Source organism: Trichomycterus rosablanca, chromosome 18 (assembly GCF_030014385.1).
Source record: "Trichomycterus rosablanca isolate fTriRos1 chromosome 18, fTriRos1.hap1, whole genome shotgun sequence".
NCBI lineage: Eukaryota > Metazoa > Chordata > Actinopteri > Siluriformes > Trichomycteridae > Trichomycterus > Trichomycterus rosablanca.
In genome coordinates this window covers 9,193,635-9,210,274 of record NC_086005.1, presented here as the reverse complement: position 1 = coordinate 9,210,274, position 16,640 = coordinate 9,193,635, and the positions used below count along the sequence as shown (strand labels likewise).

Genomic DNA, 16,640 nt, shown 5'->3' with positions numbered 1-16,640 from the left:
AATGTCTTCACCTGTTAGTAATACCCATGCTTCTAGTACTGGTACTGATACTGATACCGGTATCGCTCATCTCTATTATACAATTACTCAATTTCACTAACATATGAATGACTGAACTTTAACTTTTATGTGAACGCCGCAGCCAACCAGAAGACAGATACCGATTAAACCACGCCTCTTTTGCGGTCCGCGACCAATCCCGAGCCTCTGGTTTAATATGGGATTATATTACATTTTTTATGTGCAGTGACGTAGTTGGCAGTGCGCGCCCCCGGTGAAGGGCTGGGTTTCCTTTATTTATTTATTTATTTATTTATTTATTTTTGCGGGGGCAACAACAGTATGGAGCCGGACATGGAGAATAAAACATTAGAACTCATGGTGAGTACTTAAAATAACAATACAACAGCACATGCAATAATAATAATAATAATAATAATAATAATATTAATAATAATAATAATAATTATTATTATTATTATTATTATCATTAACTATGTAGTCCATTTTTACTGTTTAAAATAATAGAGGAATTATTTTTGTTTGGGAATAATATTACCATGTGATACCAACAAAACTAAATATGAAATACTTTTAAAATTAAATTAATAAATGTAGTCAGTAAAATTACTAATAACTAATAAATAAATTATAGACAGTAAATAATTAAGCTTATAACTAAGCTTATTTTAGGTTAAAATGTGCTTTTTAAAATAAACACATTGTAACTGTTCAGGATTTAAATAATAAATTATTTAATATTAAATAAATGTAAGGTTTTATCTTATATTACGTGGTTCAGAGTAATTTATATTAAATATCAATAAAATATCAAATCTAAAGCTAGAACACCGGTTTAAACAGACAGGGCCCTGCGTGTGCGTAGCCTAGCTTGATTCATATTTTTAAATCATTTCCATTCTATTTCAACCTTTAACCTTTAATTTAAACACATATACATCCCTACTAATATGTAAACACAAAGAATACGTGTATTTAAAATAATATGTTTTAGCTTTTGATGTCCGGGGGAGGAGAGAACAACTGCTGCGACGTTCGTCGCGAGACACAGAGCTCGGATCTATCTCGAAGAGATTCATACTGATTACAAAGTGCACTACATGTAGGGCACATGTCTAGTTGTTCTTCGGCTTATTGCAGTGCGACTTTGTAGGGACTGTGATGCTATTTAGAATACAGCTCACACTCCATTGACTTAGATATGCTAAGCTAGCTGCCTTCACTGCGCCATTATTATTAGTTACAGCATCGCTTCGGTTTGTGGGACATGGTAAGAAACTTTGGTTCATTTATTACATGGATTTTGTTTTGATAAATGCTTAAAATTCAATTTTAGAGTTTAATTTATTAATTTACTTAGAGTTACGTGTTTCCTCTTTTCTCGCTAAACATTAGCTTAGCATTTAAGAAGGAAGTAAAACTAGCGTAGCAAAGCTAGTCTGTTTGTACCGATTTAATAAAGATTTGTTAAATTATTATTTAAATTATTCACATTGATACATTTATCTTTTAGGAATGATATATGTTCTTAACTCAGTTGACTGCTAGCCTAGGTCTAAGTTGTTACAGTGCTAGCTATGCTAGTTGGTTAAATAAACTGGTATTATAGTAAAGGAACATTAACAATATCCCTAAAATACGAGTGTAGCCTCTTACAGAGGTAGAACAAAAATATTGTACATTTATTATCGTATACTTTGATACCGTATATGAAACGTATTGGCAGAAGTACTATGCAGTACTGCTTGTGTTTGGATCAATATTACTGATGTACATACAGAATTTATAGATTACAGGCTGACTTGAATCTAAAAGGATCACTGCGTTTGTGATTATCAGTTATTTCTCTTCTGAATTATTTGGTTCTTTTTATTACTTTTGTACTACCTGATTTTTCTAAACACTAACTACTCTTAACTAGTACGTGTTTGTTTCATGGCCTATACGTATATTTAACGTATACTGTTATATACATACAGTTAAACAAAGAGGTATACATTTATACAAGTCAAAAAATTTCATTCAGCCATAAGGAACATTTATGTCACAACATTTTTTACTGTGACTGAATGATGGACATGTGTAAGTTTTTTTCAGAAGCTTACTAAGCTGAACTTGAAAAACGTCATCAACAAAACCTAGTTTGCCTAAAACTGGAAGCTGCCAGAACACAAGTGTCACTGTCCACAGTCAAGCAAGCTATATATCAACATGGCTTTAGAGGCTGCCCTACAAAAAAGAAATTCTTGTATCAGCAATGGCTGATAAACTGAATGAACTGCAGTGGCCTCCATCCTAACTCCATTGAGGGGATTAATTGGAATGCTGATTTGCAGATCAGCCCTTCTAGTCCAATTTTTATGAATGCCCTTTGGACTGAATGTGCATAAATTCCGACAGACACACTGTCAAATTGTAGCTGGGACTGGTTTCTAATACTAAAATGTGCTTTAATATGGAGCTGACCTCTCGTTTTCACTAGATTTTGGAGCATGTCTGTGGTCAATGTGGGCCACTTTTTTGGAAGACATTGATGTTGGACACAAAGGATGGCTTGCAATCAGCATGGCTGTTTCAATGGTTTTTAAAATGAGTTGGAGAGTAAGGTGCTCAAGTCTGTTATGCTAGCCCACTACTGCTGAGATTTGGGTTTGAATTTCAGCTGCGCTATTAGCTAGCTGGGCATCTACATAGACATGATTGATTATGTCTGTGGGTTTAAGGATGTTTAAGAATATTATCAGCCCAGACATCAAGACTTAAAATTGGGGCTACATCACAAACATCAACAAATATTCAAGTTAGTGGCTCACTGGCTATAAAGTTTGATATATTTTTTTGTCTGCATAGGGGTGCATGATGCATAACCCATCACCACATTGAAGAGAAAACAGTCAGTACATGTGGATTCTAAGAAAGTTAGGTGTTGACTAAGACGGAGCCTTTATCCCTCATTAAGCATGGCCAGCGTGCTTAAATCCTTCTGCTATACTCGAGCTGCTTTCAGGCAGCTGGTGCTTTATCCAGCACTTTCAGATCAGTTTACATCAGACATACTGATGTGTTTGTGAGGAAATGCTAATGCTAGTGGTAATGCAATACCAGTTATCTAAGTCAGATGTCATCAACCATTCTATCTGTATGCATATACTGTATATGTATGTATGTCTGTGTATCATTTGTGAACAATGCTACATCACTCATGACAGAGAACTTCAAATACCGGTTACTAAATGACTGATCTCTGACTAAAAATTTATTTGTTGAGACGTCCATGCTTAACAAGCTCATTACTTGTGTAGTGAACTTCACGTGGTTGAAATGTTGGTAGCATGCATTAGGTTTAAGTTTGAGACCTGGGGTGCTTTGTGTAGATAACATGTGTTCAGGTAATACTTTAAAAAAGCCATGCCCCTACATAATCAAATGAAATCAATCCACCATGGAAAATGATCTTGGTCAGCTCATATAATCCCAGGATATAACACCAAAAAAATTTACACTAAGTACACCTAAACAATTAAGTGGGTTAATAATAATAACAATAATATTAACAAAAATGTTAATATAGGGACTTTTACATTCGCAGGGATGCAAGGGTTTGAGTCTTTTTTTAATGCACAGTGGAAAAATGTCATATTGGTGTTTTGATGTGCCATGTGCTTTTTCAGCTGCTGTCTCTGCACCATGTGGTGTTCAAAAACAGGAATCAAGTCCAAATTGTTTTGTAGCCCAGCATGTGGTATGGACACTAACAACCTTTTGCTTTCTTTGTCCTTGATGTCTTTGCCCACACCCTCTATTCCCTGCCTATACCATACGCTGACAAGCTTCTGATGTGGTGTTTACTGGACGTGCAGATGTATGAAGGCAAAATAGACTGAGCTTCTGGCACATTTGCAAGAGTCACAGTAGTAAACATAACATTATAAGTTTAATACTGAAAGGCAGTATTAATGAGTTTTATGTACAATTTTGTGTTTTATTTACATGAGTAAGGAGTGATTTGATCAACTTCAAATTGCCGTGTTTGCCTTTTTTTAGAACACCTCAGTCATGGATTCCCATACAGGAGAGATTTCTCCAAAGACAACCACAGTATTTAAGGTAAGTGTCTGTCTTTTACAATTACATATGATTTTACTATCACCGGTCATTTCAGCTCATATGTAAACGCTTGTCGTTCCTCAATACTGGTCATCCCCCACACTCAGACATAGCCAATCTTGTCTGTGTAGATCTGCATACCTATGCTTTGATCATTATTAGTTATTTAATCTCAGTAACTAGCTTAGCTTTATGTCTCTGTGCTAGAGGTGCAAGATTTGTCAGATTCATTTATATCTATAACTGGTCCTTTTTGGTTGTTATCCGATGAGCATATAAAACACATCACTGATTTTCATATCTCATCTTTTGCAACATCTGAAGCTCCGCTCTTCTTTCAAATGAACCCTTAGCTTTGACACTTTAACCAAGAGCATCAATGAAATCACTTCTATGATTGTTAACAGGTGATAGTTATTATTATTAATTATTACTATCCCTATCAGGGACATTTTGTACCCAGTCGCTGTTCTTTTAATATGATTTGTGTCTGGGAAATGTCATAAATTTCGGTGATGAAATCAAGCAGCCACACCCACAGTTCATCTCATATTTTTTTTTTCTACCCATTTTATTCATTTTTTCAGCTTTAAGGTCTTGCAAACAAAGATCTTCTGTTCTGGCTAGATTGTTAACAGTTTTGTATGATTGTTTGTTACCAGATCAGTAACGGTCCCCTGTCAGGCTCAAGGAAGCGGCCGTCCGAGGGCAACTACGAAAAAGAGAAGGACGTTTGCATCCAGCTGTTTGACCAGTGGTCTGAAGCAGACCAAGTGGAGTTTGTGGAGCATCTGATTTCACGCATGTGCCACTATCAGCACGGCCACATTAACTCTTACCTCAAACCCATGCTTCAAAGGGACTTCATCACAGCACTGCCAGGTATAACACACACACACACGCATTCCATTTTCATCAAGAAGGTGTTTCATCCATTAATTAAATGAAAGCTGTTTAGAAATGGTCTATTTAAGCTCAGTGGGTTCTACAAAGTCCAGGTGTCAAGTCTTCCCTCAATTCAAGTATGAATCATGAGTGCACACAACATCTAACAGCAGAATGAAGATGCATATTAGTTGGTCTCATTCGGTTTCCCCTGGCTCATGTGCCGCTTGCGAGGTGTAGGTGTGCCATTTAAATAAGAAAGGTGCAAAAATTTTGAGCTAGCTTATGCAGTTAGAGTGTATGCTAGCCCTAGGGTCCTGGGAACTTGGATTCCATTATTGCCTGTGCTCCTCTGTGAGAATTTTGGCATTTGTTTGTGGGATTCCACTCAGGTGTCCTTCCACACCCCAAAACAAAAGGTGGATTGATTGCTTTGAACTGCCCCTAGATGTGCGTTGCACCCAGTGTTTGCAGTTGGCTCCCAGTGTGATGCTTTGTCAGGGTTAGTGTCACACAGGAGTACAAGGTAGCAATCTTTTACAGGTAATCACTCACACCTATATTAGAGCAGATAAGAGATGCCAAGCCACCTTCTGCATGCTTTTGGGGGGGAAATGCAGTATTCTGAGGAAGTACTTGTGGACACTTTGTGGACCATTTCAGACCAAGAGCTAAAGAAATGACTTTGGGGCTTGAATAGATGCTTGTTAGAAATCAGCAGAAATACATAATGTACAAGAACATTCATTTATTTGCTCTTCATCTGTCTGATTTTATTTATTTAGTGTGCATAAATAACTTTTCTATTTTTTTTCTAAAATGTAAATTAAATTTATTCGAGGCACTCATAAGGCAGCGTTCTAATGCATTTACTCAGCCTAGACTTGTCAGGTGCTTTACAAACATAAATGTCTGTGTCTAAATTAAGAAAAGTTAAATAGGAAGACACCTTGCAACACTGACTACCTTTTAGGCTGGATGTGTTTTGTACATAAGCTGAAGACTGTGAGTTGGATATGTTCGGATTGGGCGAAGTGAAATTAAAGTAACATTTTTCTAATTTACATGTTTTCAATTTGCCATGGGTTTTTCTGACCACTGGCTTTTACCATGTGTTTGTAATACAGCTCAGGGGCTGGACCACATAGCAGAGAACATTTTGTCGTTTTTGGATGCCCGGTCGCTGTGTTCAGCTGAGCTGGTATGTAAGGAGTGGCAGCGCGTCATTTCGGAGGGTATGCTGTGGAAGAAGCTAATCGAGCGCATGGTGCGCACAGACCCTCTCTGGAAGGGTCTCTCCGAGAGACACCAGTGGTGAGAAGTCATGATGACGCTTTAACCATGCTTTAAAATTTGGATTAGTTAAATATGTTGTTCTGTCATCTATTGATACAGACAACGGTAACATATACCTGTAGGTCACCTGGACTGGTTTCCAGTGTCAGCTCTTACGAAATGCAGCGTAAACAAAGCAGAAACCCGAGTTGAAGTTTAAATATTACACAACAAACTGACATTTTCTCAACATTACCTAAAGTAAAGGGGTATAGACAAGATTAGGAATCCGTTTGTTTAAAGGACAGTGCAGGTAGCATGTTTTAGAGGTAAAGTTAGGAAAGTGAGATGGGCTTGTGCAATGGAGGTATGAGAGTTTTGTGGGGGAGAAGGGTGCTGAGGAGGATAGGATGCCAGAGAGTAGGTTTTTGGATGCAGTGAGAGAGGACATGCAGGTTGTTTGTGTAAAAAGGGAGGATATTCAGGATGGGGCAAGATTAAACTGAATGATTCCCCCATTATGACCCCTAATGAGAGCAGTCCAAACACATTTGTAATTTCACACAGTAGTTAAAAATATTATTACATCAACATTTATTAATCGCAAGATTCTTGTAAGAGCATCTTGAACTCTACCACCAGTCATTAAAGCATTTTTAGTTTAAAATTATAGATTTACACATCATAAATTTTAGCCAATTCTAATTCAGATATGTTGGCATGTTTGGGCTGTTAGCTTGTCATTAAGCAAAATAAGTAATCATGATAAATTTTGCCATGCTTTCAAATTTTATAAAAAAAAAAAAAAAGGATGTGCAGTTTTTTTTCCCGACAAGATGTGGTTTTCAGTTTCGGCTTCCGTTGACCAGAACGTGGTGTGTTCACATGCTGTGTTTTATGACTGTTGTGGCCTAATAGTTGGCTTGATATGACTGTTTTTTCCAACCAACAGGGAAAAGTATTTGTTTAAGAACCGCACTACAGAAGTCCCACCCAACTCCTACTACCATTCTCTTTACCCGAAAATTATACAGGACATTGAGGTGAGCACAGAACATTATATTCTTTCTTCCTTATCGTGCGTGTGTGTGCGTGTGCGTGAGTGTAGTGTGTGTGTAAAGTGTGTGTGTGTAAAGTGTGTGTGTGTAAAGTGTGTGTTTTTTTTCATCTGTCAGTGCAACATAAACCCAAAGACATGCGAGGTGAATTGGAGATACAAAATGTGACTGTGTTCGATATAACCTTGTGAAATGAAGAATCTTGTGTAATGAGTAACTACCGTTTCTGTCCTGGATGTAACCGAAGGGTGTAAAACATGTGATGTTAAAAATCCAAATAAAATGCAAAAAAATGGACAACTCACAAAAAATTTTTCTACAGACAATTGAAGCAAACTGGCGCTGTGGAAGGCACAACCTTCAGAGGATCCAGTGCAGGTCCGAGAACAGTAAAGGGGTCTACTGCTTGCAGTATGACGACGACAAAATTATCAGTGGCCTCAGAGACAACTCCATCAAGGTGAGCTAGACCCTTGTTAGGAGGTACTCCTAACCATTAAGTTTGGATCCACATTGACATATATTGCACTCACTGGAACTTATCTGTTAAAAATTGTTAGCCCTACCAAAAAACCACTGAGTAAATGCTGACTGTAGTAGTAGTAGTAGACAAAGTACATCTGAAGAAGAAGGAAAAAATAATAGTACGTCATACAGCATAATACCGGGAGGAAAATGAGGAGGAGTGCACCTTTTTATTGATTTTTTTTTTGGATACTTTCACATAAGTTTTAAATGAATTGTGTTGCTATGTTTGAGCTTCTTCAAAAATGAAATCTTCCAGTTCTTTGAGGAATAATTAAGCTAAGCATTCCGAGCCTCAGATCTTCCCATAAATATTCCATCATTTAAATTTGTTGCTTTAGAAGGTGCTTGACTTTACTCTCATGCTATTCTTGTGTGGGGGCATTGTCATCCTGAAATATGTGAACGTCTTCAAGAAATTTGTTTGTATTTGTTGGCTGCAAATATGAATCCCATGCTGCACTTAACAGTTGCAGTTTCCTTCTAACATCAATCCAAATATAGATTATTTAAGGGAACTAGTTTTGTCAGACTGTATTACTGAATTATTGCTTAGGGGTCCAAGTTTTTTTTTTTTTTACACCAAGGTATGTGTTTTGCATATTTTGCACCTTTAAAACATAAAAAAACTTGAATAACTGCCATGCACTGAATTCCCTCTGTCAGAGAACATCCTTTTTGTTGTTGCTCATTCTGGTGACTTAATTTCATTTTAATTCAGGAAACTGACAATAAGTTAACACTGCCTGGGTGGCGCAGTGGTCTGTTACACTATCACACCATCGCTGAGATTTGGGTTTGAATCTCAGCTGTGCTGTCGGCTGGCCAGGACATGATTGGCTGTGGCTGGTGATACCGGACATGCCTGTACAACCAGTATGTTAAACTCAGCCGATAAAAATTGTGCACTGAAATGAGCAGAAAATGCCATATTTTAGATTTTGAAAATTTAAGACATTGACCAGGGATGTCCAAATGTTTTTATTTAAGCCTGTACACATTCTACCAGAGCCCTACATGACTAATAGTATAAGTGTATGAGAATAATTTCATAGTGAATGTTTGTATAAATTCAAATAAGCAACATTTTGATTGGTTGGTGTGAAATGTTTGTGTGTTCAGATTTGGGATAAGCAGTCGTTGGAGTGTTTAAAGATTCTGACGGGCCACACCGGGTCTGTTCTGTGCCTGCAGTATGACGAGCGAGTCATTGTTACTGGCTCCTCTGATTCCACTGTGCGGTTAGTCCATGTTTTTCTTCCTCTTTAATCCTGTTCTCTCACATTTGTTTCTGTATCATGTGTTAGCTTTGACTGAGTAGTGACTGGAGGAATTGTTTTTGTTTCGTCTCCCCTTTTCTTCCACACGCTTACATTTTGTTATTCTAGGGTGTGGGACGTGAACACGGGGGAAGTGTTGAATACTTTAATTCACCACAATGAAGCAGTCTTGCACCTCCGCTTCTGTAACGGTCTGATGGTGACCTGTTCCAAAGATCGCTCCATTGCAGTTTGGGATATGGCCTCGCCGACTGATATCAGCTTGCGGCGTGTGCTCGTGGGTCACAGGGCTGCCGTCAACGTAGTGGACTTCGATGATAAGTACATCGTTTCTGCCTCCGGTGATCGCACCATTAAGGTCAGTCCATTCTTGCTGTTTGGTACCAAACTAAATAAGGATTGTGGTAGCTGGAAGTTTGTTTAGCAGTGATTTGTGAACTAATGTAGGAAACTCATTTAGAGCAATTAGCACTTTAATCAACGATGTGATTAAATATTTTGTGTATTTAATAAAATAAAGGCTGCACTTTTTTTATTGCCCACATCTTCTTTAACAAGGTAAAAACAGGCTCTGCCATCTTTGCAAATACCTAGTGGCACTGGCCATTCCTCCTTAAGAGGCTGAATGGCACAGACCATGTTAGCGAGGGCAGGACGAGATCAGCAGTTAAAGTACTGCACCATTAATAGAAAGTTTCAAGGTCCTCAAACTTCAATGGTTTGTATTGATTTGAACTCAATTGGAAAGTCACTTTGGATAAAAGCATTTCATAATTTCTGTGTCTTTTACCGAACACAGGGCCTCGCCAACTTCACTTGGCCTGACACACAAAAAGCCTTTGATAAATTTGGAAACGACTCTACTCCTGACACAAATTTCAAGTAAAGTAACTGATATAGCCTGCTCTCACTTTACTGAGTCTTTGCCTTTTTCCTCCCCTATATAAGTAGATTATAACTCCCAAAATCTGCCATTAGGTAGACTAGTTTTTGTAATTTGTGCTTTCGTAAAAATTAGTTCTCAAGCGTGGTGAATGAATGTGTTCTCATACTAACTGCATTACAATCAATAGTAAAAAATGTTGTGTGCATATGTGTCCTGCTCAGCAGAGGGCGTTGTACATCAGCAGTGTTTTTTTTTTATTTACTATTTTTTTTTTTTTTAAACAACTGCGTTCATTGAGACTCTCCAGATTTCAGTTCTGCTAGACTGTGGTGTATCGTTTCCCCTCACTTTCTGTCTCCTGCCCTTGTGTCTCCCAGACACTGGATTTTCAGGATTCCAGGAAAGCATGGCCCTGTGAAACCCGCCAAATAATTCTGCATAGGAGAAAAAAAAAACTCCCATCCTCTCCAAACATTCCCTGAATAATCAGGCAGGGCAGTCTAGGATTTTTTATGTGCAGTTAGATGATCCCACTTTGCTTAATCCATAAATCGAACTACAATATGTAAAATAATTTTCCTTGGACAAACATCTACGTGTTTTAATCATCCAGTAGCAGAAAAGGATAGTTGTGTAAATCACAGAAACACCAAGTCTTCCATTATGCATGTTTCTTACATCTGATTGTTTTAATTTGTATGATTTGATTTTGTCTTTGTAGGTTTGGAGCACAAGCACTTGTGAGTTTGTACGCACTCTAAATGGGCACAAGCGTGGGATCGCCTGCCTACAGTACAGAGACCGGCTGGTGGTTAGCGGCTCCTCAGACAACACCATCAGGTTGGTTATAATGAGAATTGTGGCTGTGGATAAATACTTTGTATGATCTATCCATCCAACTTTTTTTTTATCCTATCACTTTCCTCTTAGGTGTAATGAAATTATGTCTGCTTCAAAAGAGCCTGCTGTGCTTGTTCAGTGTCATTTGGAGTCTCTGGCTTTGAAATGAATTTAATATTCGCCCCCTGTTGTTTTGTCTGCAGGCTATGGGATATCGAATGTGGGGCCTGTTTGCGGGTTTTGGAAGGACATGAAGAGCTGGTTCGCTGCATTCGTTTCGATAACAAAAGAATTGTCAGTGGAGCTTATGATGGGTGAGAATTAGAATTGTTTTCGTTTTTCCAAAGTATCTAACTTTCTCCACCCACACCATACGGTCAAAAGTTTGTGGACATCCTGTCCTATAATTTGGGTTCAGGTTTTTTACCCATAGGACATAACAGCAGGTGTATAAAAACAATTATTTTACGGTTTGGGCAAGGCTCTTTTCTGTTACGCTCCCTAAAGACATGGTTTGACAAGCTGGGAGTGGAGAAACTCCAGAGGCTCGCACAGAGCTCTGATGTCAATCTTTTACTAAACACCTTTGGAATTAGGACATCAATTGCCAGGTCTTGTAGCTTAACATTGATGTCAGTCCTCAGAGATGCTTGACTCCATACATACACTAAACAGCTTCCGTTTGTTTTTTCAGTGTTTAGAGGTTCATGATTTTAAATAATATAAACACAAAGTATTTCTGATCGGATTAGAACAGCAGCATTTTATTTGAATGTGTTTGAGCAACTAGCTGGCTCTGAGCACTTAGGGTGGGTGAAGGTGATTCCCAGGTTAACAAAGTGCTTCTCTGAGTTCAAAGCAAGCATCAGCTGTAGGAAAGGAAATTATATAACATTTTTAACAATGTTAATCAAACAATTTTTTTGTTGGGTTAACAGACAACTGGTTAATTATTACCATCCTTAGAGTACATGTTTATCTAATATAGTCTGGCCTGATGACTAGCACTTGCTTTTGAAAAAATGCTAAATGTGATCAAGGAGTCATCTCAAAATTACCGTTCCACTTTTCCCAAAGGTTTGCTTCTTTGCTTAAAGGTAAAAGGCTTGCAGAAGTACTAGCCATATTAGTTTGGGCTCCTAAATGGTATGACAGGAGTGCTTTATCTATAGTTGAAATAGCTAGCTATTGATCAGGATCCTGGGGCAATGTCGGTCTAGCTAGTGACTGTGTAGCATTTGATATGCTGTGGTTGCTTTGTGTTGCAGTAAAATTAAAGTATGGGACCTGCAGGCTGCTCTGGATCCAAGAGCCCCGGCCAGCACTCTGTGTCTGCGAACGTTGGTGGTGAGTGAACAGGCAACACACACTCATCCCATATGCTCTGTTCCCACCATTAGCTCGGACTACAATCTTTAACCTGTGTGTGTGTGTGTGTGTGTGTGTTTAGGAGCACTCTGGCCGAGTGTTTCGGCTGCAGTTTGATGAGTTCCAGATCATCAGCAGTTCCCATGACGACACCATCCTCATCTGGGATTTTCTAAATGTGTCAGCTAACGGGCAAATGGAGGGGCGATCACCTTCACGCACGTACACCTACATATCTAGATAGCAGGTAATGGATAGTACACACACCATTTGTTCTCTAACATGCAAGAGATACAACTCTAATAAACTGTCATGTGATAAGGAATCAGCTGATGAAGTGTGGGTGAAGAACACCACTGCCATAACCTCCACACAACATGTCTCTGTCATGGACTCCACAAGACATCTGAAGTGGTTCTGTGGAATGTGGTACCAGGACGTTACTAGCTGGGTCTTAAATTTTTATATGTTGTGAGGTGGATCCTGGAGCTGTTTACATGAATTTCGAGAAAACAGGAGTCCTGTGTAGAAGCCTGTGTGCCCATAGTAGGCGCTTTCAATAATGGACAGGGGTTAGTGTGGGCACTTAAAACATTATGACCATACTCCACAACCCCCTTCCCCAATATGTGGCTGTGTATTCGCAGACCAGTGCCCAAAGTTGAAAGCACTCACTATGGCATGGTATTCATTGTTTACCCATGGAAGAGATGCACTGTAGATCATGCTGCAAAGTACACAAGTTGAAGGACATGTGGGTAACATCCTGGTACCAGATAAACTATATGGACAAAAGTATTGTGGTCTCTACACATTATGCTTACAGAATTAATATAGAGTTGCCTCCTTTGCAGCTGCAACAGCTTCCACTCTTCTGAGAAAACTTTCTATGATTTTGGAGTGTGTCTGTGCAAATTTGTCCCCATATATCCAAAAGTACTTTTCTAGGGTCAGACACTGATTTTGGACAAGAGGGCCTGGCTTGCAATCCCCATAGGTGTTTGATTGGGTTGAGGTCAGGGCTCTGTGCAGGCTAGTCAAGTTTATCTTTTCTCTCCTCCACCAAACGTTACAGTTGGCATAATGCAGTCAGGGAGGTAACGTTCCTTTGGCATTTGCCAAACCCAGACTCGTCTGTCAGACTGCTAGATAGAGAAGCGTGATTCATTACTTCACAGAACACGATTCCACTGCTCCAGTGTCCAGTGGTGGCGTGCTTTACACCACTCTTTCTGACACTTGACATTGTGCTTGGTGATGTAAGGCTCACATGCAGCTGCCCAGCCATGCCTCAGCATGCAAGCTCCCAGCGCGCAATTTTTGTGTAAATGTTAATGCCAGAAGAGTTTTGGAACGCAGTTTTTAAGTCAGCAGGGTGTTGGCGTAGCGACCCTGCTCTTTAACTGTATATGATCTGCCTGCCACATTATGGCTGAGTTGCTGTGGTATCTAAACGCTTCCATTTTGCAATAGGACAACTCACAGTTGATCGTGTATTATCTAGGAGGAGAGCCATTTCATAAACTGATTTGTCGCAGTGGTGGTATCGGATTACAGTACCACGCTTAAACTTGGTGAGCTCTTTAGAATTAATTATTCAATATTTGTAAAGGCAGACTGCATGACTAGGTGCTTGGTTTTATAAACCTGTGGCATTGGACTGAATAAAACACCCATATTTAATAATTGAGAAGTCTCTTCCAATACGTTTGTCCATAGTACAGAAGTCTTGTTAAGTCTATTGCTCAGTGGGTCACAGTGGTTTTTACAGCACATTAATTATGTGGTCATAATGTTTTGGCTCATCAGTGTATCCACACATTCTTTCCAGATTCCTTCTGAAGTCAAAGTAAATCTATGATTAGTCAGTCAGTATAATATTTAACAGCTGGTGCTAACACTGGCTCCTCATCAGCACTTACTTTACAGATTTATTAAATAGCTAATCAAATTCACTTGAAACTTGTGTAATGCATTACCTAACTCTGTGTGTTAACAGGGTGGTCTTTCACGTATGCAGAGTGTGAGTGTGTTTGCGGGGACTGTCCTGATAACCAAGTCTCTCTGGTTGTGTGCCAGGATCAGAGGTCGAGGAACGCCACCTCACTCCTTGCCTCATCCTTCTCCATCTTTCACTCATTCACCCATTTCATTATGACCCTCTCCAACATACACACACATACACACACCTCCCCTATGTTTCCCTCACTGTTGATGATGAAGTTGGAAAGAGGGATGTTACTGAGGAAGAGCACATAGCCCTGTCCCTGCGTCCGTGTGACGGCTGCCTAACAACCCCCCCTCCTTCCCCAACCCAAAACAACCTGCCCCCCTTCTTTGGGCCCAAGGACTATTTATGTATCATGAGTTCTGTTTCTCATTTTTGGTGGAAAAAAAGAAGAAACCAGAGGAAGTGAATTTTGTGTGAGGACTGTATTTGCATGAATGAATTGAATGTTGGGACAGTAGAGACGGTCAAGCCCTATTTCTTATTTTTTTTTAATGCTTTTCTTTTTTTATTTGGGAAATCTTTTCTTTGTGATGTACTTAAAAAACATAGTTCTCTCTTTTCAAATTCTGTGTCTCTTCTGTTTCTCCATTTCCCTGCTAGCTTGAGCATTATCTCTTCCGTCTTGTTCTCTTTTTCTGTCAGTTTGTCTAGGTTCCAAATGACCCCTAACGGATTGATAAATTAGTTGTAAACAGAAATGTCTTGTCTAAAAATGGTGTTGTATATTAAAAAGATTTTTTAAAGGAAAAAAAACATTATTAATATGAATAAAAGTATTTGACTGTGAAGGAGTGTTAAGTTGTGCGTATATACTTGTTGCAATCATTTACATTTATTGATGTATATATATGTTTTTGTGGCCTTTATTATGAATGAATTCTCCTGCAGATTATTTGTCTGCATATCTCATTTGGCACAGTTTTTACACCAGATAGCCTTTCTGATGCAACCTTCCCTACCTTCTGACACTAAGGGTGCATTTATGTGTTCTCCCTCATTAGGTTAATGCAACGCCATGCGACTTGTGTATCTGTGAGTTTAATTCAGAAAGCAAACCTCTGAAACTCGGGCACCGCTGTTACCAACAATGTGGCTCTTACCGTTAAGCCACACAAGGTCACTTCTCATTTAATTGTCTTTAAACCCAATAATATCTTAAATCCTGGTAGCTACAATAACTTCTAAGTTGTTATTAAATCATAAATAATGGAACAGGATGATCAACAAATGTAGAGGAGAAATTCAACACAGTACAGAATTCCAAACTTAAAAGGATATCAAGGGTTAAGGTCCTTGCTCAAGGGCCCAACAGTGGCAACCTGGCAGTGGTGGGGCCTGAACCAGTGACCTTTTGATTACTAGTCCAGTACCTTAACCACTAGGCTACTAGTGCCATACGCAATGCCATACGCAATGTTTGTGTTGTTATAGTAGGCAACTGAAAGTGATGGTTATGGTGGGTAACTGTGTATTACCCTGAACTGGATGGAAGATGGAAGAAGTAAAGGTCTGAAATGTTTTACTGGTTTGTACTGACTAGTTCTATCCCACCAGTTACATTCTAGAATCCAGTTAAAAACATCTTAGAAAAGGCTATGCAAGCACCAACTCTACAAGAGTGTATATGTTTAAATGTTCGGAATTCCAGATATATTTGTGTCTGGATTTTGGATTTACTTCCTGTTTCAGCATGACTGTCACTCTGCATTCGGGCATGGTTTGATGAGTGTAGTCATGACCTCTTTATGAACACTTTTGAGATGAACATCAGTCAGGCCTTCTCATTTAGTATTTGCACACAACCTCACAAATGTTCTTTTGTCAAATTTGACACAAATCCCTCAGAAACGGTACAAAATCTTGTGTAAAACATTTCCAGAAGAGCAAAGGCTGTAATAGCAGTAAGTTACCTCCTGGAGGAGAACCACACAGACAGGGAGAACATGCAAACTCCACACAGAAAGAAGCTGGACTGCTCCAACTGGGAATCAAACCCAGGACCTTTCCACTGTGAGGTGACAGTGCTACCCACCGAGCCACTATGCAGCCTGAATGAATGAAAAGATGTGTATGGTGTAAATGATGTGTGGGTGTTGCAAAGGGAGGATGGAAATCAAGTCTGCAGACAGAAGGATGATCTCTAATATTACAGGAATGCAGCTAAAGGACTTGATCCTTAAACACACACACATGTCAAACTTCCACTTTTATGTTCGAGATGATTTTTTAGGTGCTGCTTAAGCCAGCTTCTGGTAAAATGTGTTTTTAAATTTGAATTTATGACTGAATTTAAGATTAATGTGTTATATTGCTGGAAATTCACTCAGTACACCTTTAACCCCCATTAATTTGCAACACACACACGCCTCAATTCATCCTCATAT

The 16,640-nt window shown here is 38.9% G+C and overlaps 1 protein-coding gene across 2 annotated transcripts; it reads left to right on the top strand.

The window, feature by feature from the left end:
- Positions 1–330: 330 nt before the first annotated feature.
- On the top strand, positions 331–15,044 carry fbxw11b (F-box and WD repeat domain containing 11b). 2 transcript variants are annotated; one of them, XM_063014260.1, is made up of 13 exons: positions 331–381; positions 4,066–4,128; positions 4,791–5,010; positions 6,141–6,327; positions 7,241–7,331; positions 7,669–7,806; positions 8,994–9,112; positions 9,260–9,509; positions 10,759–10,877; positions 11,081–11,191; positions 12,146–12,224; positions 12,328–12,492; positions 14,245–15,044. In XM_063014260.1, exons 1-12 carry the CDS (start codon positions 343–345, stop codon positions 12,487–12,489), a joined length of 1,578 nt encoding a protein of 525 aa, XP_062870330.1. In that variant the 5' UTR covers positions 331–342; the 3' UTR covers positions 12,490–12,492; positions 14,245–15,044. The 2 variants fall into 2 exon arrangements, with proteins under 2 accessions (XP_062870330.1, XP_062870331.1); XM_063014261.1 differs by lacking the exon at positions 331–381 and adding an exon at positions 1,215–1,291.
- Positions 15,045–16,640: the final 1,596 nt, after the last annotated feature.

Coding starts and splice junctions, on each gene's coding strand:
- fbxw11b (XM_063014260.1), top strand. CDS start 343: ATGGAGCCGGACATGGAGAATAAAACATTAGAACTCATG. Junction 5,011..6,140: donor CTTCATCACAGCACTGCCAG/GTATAACACACA, acceptor TTTGTAATACAG/CTCAGGGGCTGGACCACATA. Junction 10,878..11,080: donor TCCTCAGACAACACCATCAG/GTTGGTTATAAT, acceptor TTTTGTCTGCAG/GCTATGGGATATCGAATGTG.